The sequence below is a fragment of the Ruditapes philippinarum genome, unplaced genomic scaffold (genome assembly GCF_026571515.1).
Source record: "Ruditapes philippinarum isolate M1 unplaced genomic scaffold, ASM2657151v2 ctg18056_1_1_1_1, whole genome shotgun sequence".
NCBI lineage: Eukaryota > Metazoa > Mollusca > Bivalvia > Venerida > Veneridae > Ruditapes > Ruditapes philippinarum.
The window spans coordinates 1-2723 of record NW_026865253.1 but is presented as its reverse complement, the minus strand read 5'-3'; the positions used below and the strand labels follow the sequence as shown (position 1 = coordinate 2723).

Genomic DNA, 2723 nt, shown 5'->3' with positions numbered 1-2723 from the left:
TGTTTGACAATATGGGTTAAATGACACATAATGGATTTTCTTACAAAAAATGAATAACAAAAAGCAGTAAGTTAACATTAAATAGGTTAATCCTAACCGTATTCAAAATAATAACAACGATATGTTTATTAATTAATATAGAGCATAAACATCTATTTAGATGTTCATTTTTTAGTAATGATTATTTATAGCGAAGTCAAAACTATTATTTTTTTTGTATCACTATGCATGCAATATCAACAAACAATGTTGATATTTTATTCGACATTGGCCCATACTCCTCATCAACTGTCATTACATTAACTGTTAGTTGCTATATATGACACGCATGAAATTTAAAATCTATTATACTATCTCTCTTCATTCTTTCATTTAACCATACACTGTCAATTTTATCTAACCACAATTCCCTTTTTTAATGCAGCAAGGCAGTTGCAACAGCACCCTCGTCATAAATGCATGGCATTCCAACACTCGGAAGCATCAGTCCCTCATGCAAATGACTCTCCGACAACTATCCCTGCATACGAAGGCTTCTTCTTTATTTGTGTGTTCATAATGTATCCAACATACGTCATTATCAGGTCGTCCATATTGTGACCCTGAGATAAAAAGTTTAAGTTAATAATATGATTATTAAAAATACTATTTTAAATATCAATAGATTGATATACAATAAGTTTTGCACTTTAACATGGTAAATATTGAATAGGACGGTGTACTTATAGGGACAGATTATACAAAAGGTGTAATAATATGTCAACAATGAAAGAAAGATCCACAAGGCAAAAGCGACACTCACAGAACTCACCCCATGACACAATCCGCAAGCCACCAAAAAGGCATCGAAAAAGGAGAGGACAAAAGGATGGTGAAAGAAGGAGGGGGCATGTAATAAGTGAAATGATAAGATCTAAAAGTTCTATTATGATGTCAATACTGATATACATATAAGTAAAATAACAATGATGATTTGTTTTCTTTGTCATACAAATCTCATTGTTCTTATAAACGTTTTAAAACATTCGTTTTGTTATGTGTGATAAACAAAGATAATTGCTTAACATAACCTACCACGGAAGTTTCCATATACAACTTGGAAAGGCTGGAACCTTCACCTATCACCAACGTGAAAGAGTATTCATCAAAAGCCCAGTTGGGAACTTTGTCAAAACTAAACATGTCGATCACCTCCTGTTTAAACAAAACATGTCAAAATTTAATTTGTTCAAGAAAATACATGTCGAGAGTTGATATAACTAAATATGTTAAATTTCATTAACACGAAACATGTCAAAATTTGCTTGAACACAACGTATTAAAATGTATTAGATCAAAACATACGCATATTTGTATACAACATTTGTCAAAATTTGCTTAAACAAAATATGTCAAAATGGATAATATTTTAAAAAAATATATGCGTAGATTGTACTGTATGCCAGGCTTACTCATTGTAAAAAACAAAACTTTAACCCTCCCTATCGTTTAATGTATAACACGAATTCCATACCACTCTTTTCAACAATTTTATTTTATTTTGTATTTCTACATACTCAACAGTCTATTTTTTGGTTGAATACACTCTATTAGATGAGTTACTTTTTATAACTATGGTTTTGTGTTGTTCCTTACATATGGAAACTTACAACTTGTATAGAACCAAAGAAGATTAACCTTGCCCTCTGTTGGAATTGTAAGCAATTAGCCACAGGTATGGAGATTTGCCAGCCAGCACATCCGTGCAGTCTGACCAGGTTTACTAATTTTTAATTTCACAAAATGGAAGTCGGACGAGTCTTTTAAATATTTTTTCACACTAAAAACGCTAGTCAGGAAATCAATATTTTCAACAAACCAGTTTTATGATAAATTGCGTAGTAATTATATTGAACAATAAGTATAATGTTTACCTTAGTACCACCATCAATCAATCCTACTCCGTTGTGACTTACGGCAACAAGAAGGTTTTTTGGCATTGATTTGGTACTTCTTTGCTGAAATAAAATAATGATTATGATAATAATAATATCAAAAACGATTGTCTTTATACAGAATAAGCAAATATCTAATTGGTCAGATATAGTTATTTATGAGAATACCAAAGTTCTGATTAATGTTTAGGTATTACAGCAATGCTTATTCCTTCAGATATCTAAATTCTGCGTATTCTGTTCAAGCATGTGTTTTTCTATTTGTTCTATGTCAATTTTAAACTCTGATTCATAACCATCCCTTGATTTATTGACCGCTCTTTCCATTAACTTTAATTCCAAAACTAATGTATGTACATTAAGTGTTCTTGCCCTATGTAATTATAATTCATTAATTGTTTTTTAAAGCAATATGGTACGTACCTTCACTTCGAAGAAAACAGATCCATACGTTGGCCACTTCATCAGCCCTTTCAAGAAAGCCACTTTTCCATCCTCCTTCGTCGGAAATTTCAACTTGGATATACTGGCACGCAGCTCCTGTTTATAAAAAATGCTCCCCTATCATTATGTATATTTATATAGGATTCATTTCTTTTCTTAATTTTTCTAATGCGATAGTCATCAGAGTGCTTTTCATATGCATGTGGAACACAAAAACATTAAATACTGAGTCTATATCCATTGAGTAAATGAATTTTTGATGAAAATATGTACATTGTTTCTTAAAAACATGGATAGACAAATAACCCACGGAGAAAGACGTTCGTTTGGATAAGATTCGGCCAA

The 2723-nt window shown here is 31.4% G+C and overlaps 1 protein-coding gene across 1 annotated transcript; it reads right to left on the bottom strand.

Annotated features, from left to right (window-relative positions):
- Nucleotides 1-318: 318 nt before the first annotated feature.
- LOC132728366 (unconventional myosin-VIIa-like) lies at nt 319-2495 on the bottom strand (the record flags this gene model as incomplete). The annotated part of the gene is made up of 4 exons (XM_060714020.1): nt 319-602; nt 1075-1194; nt 1914-1997; nt 2358-2495. Coding segments are annotated over 4 exons (453 nt in total), but the record flags the coding sequence as incomplete, so codon positions are not given.
- Nucleotides 2496-2723: the final 228 nt, after the last annotated feature.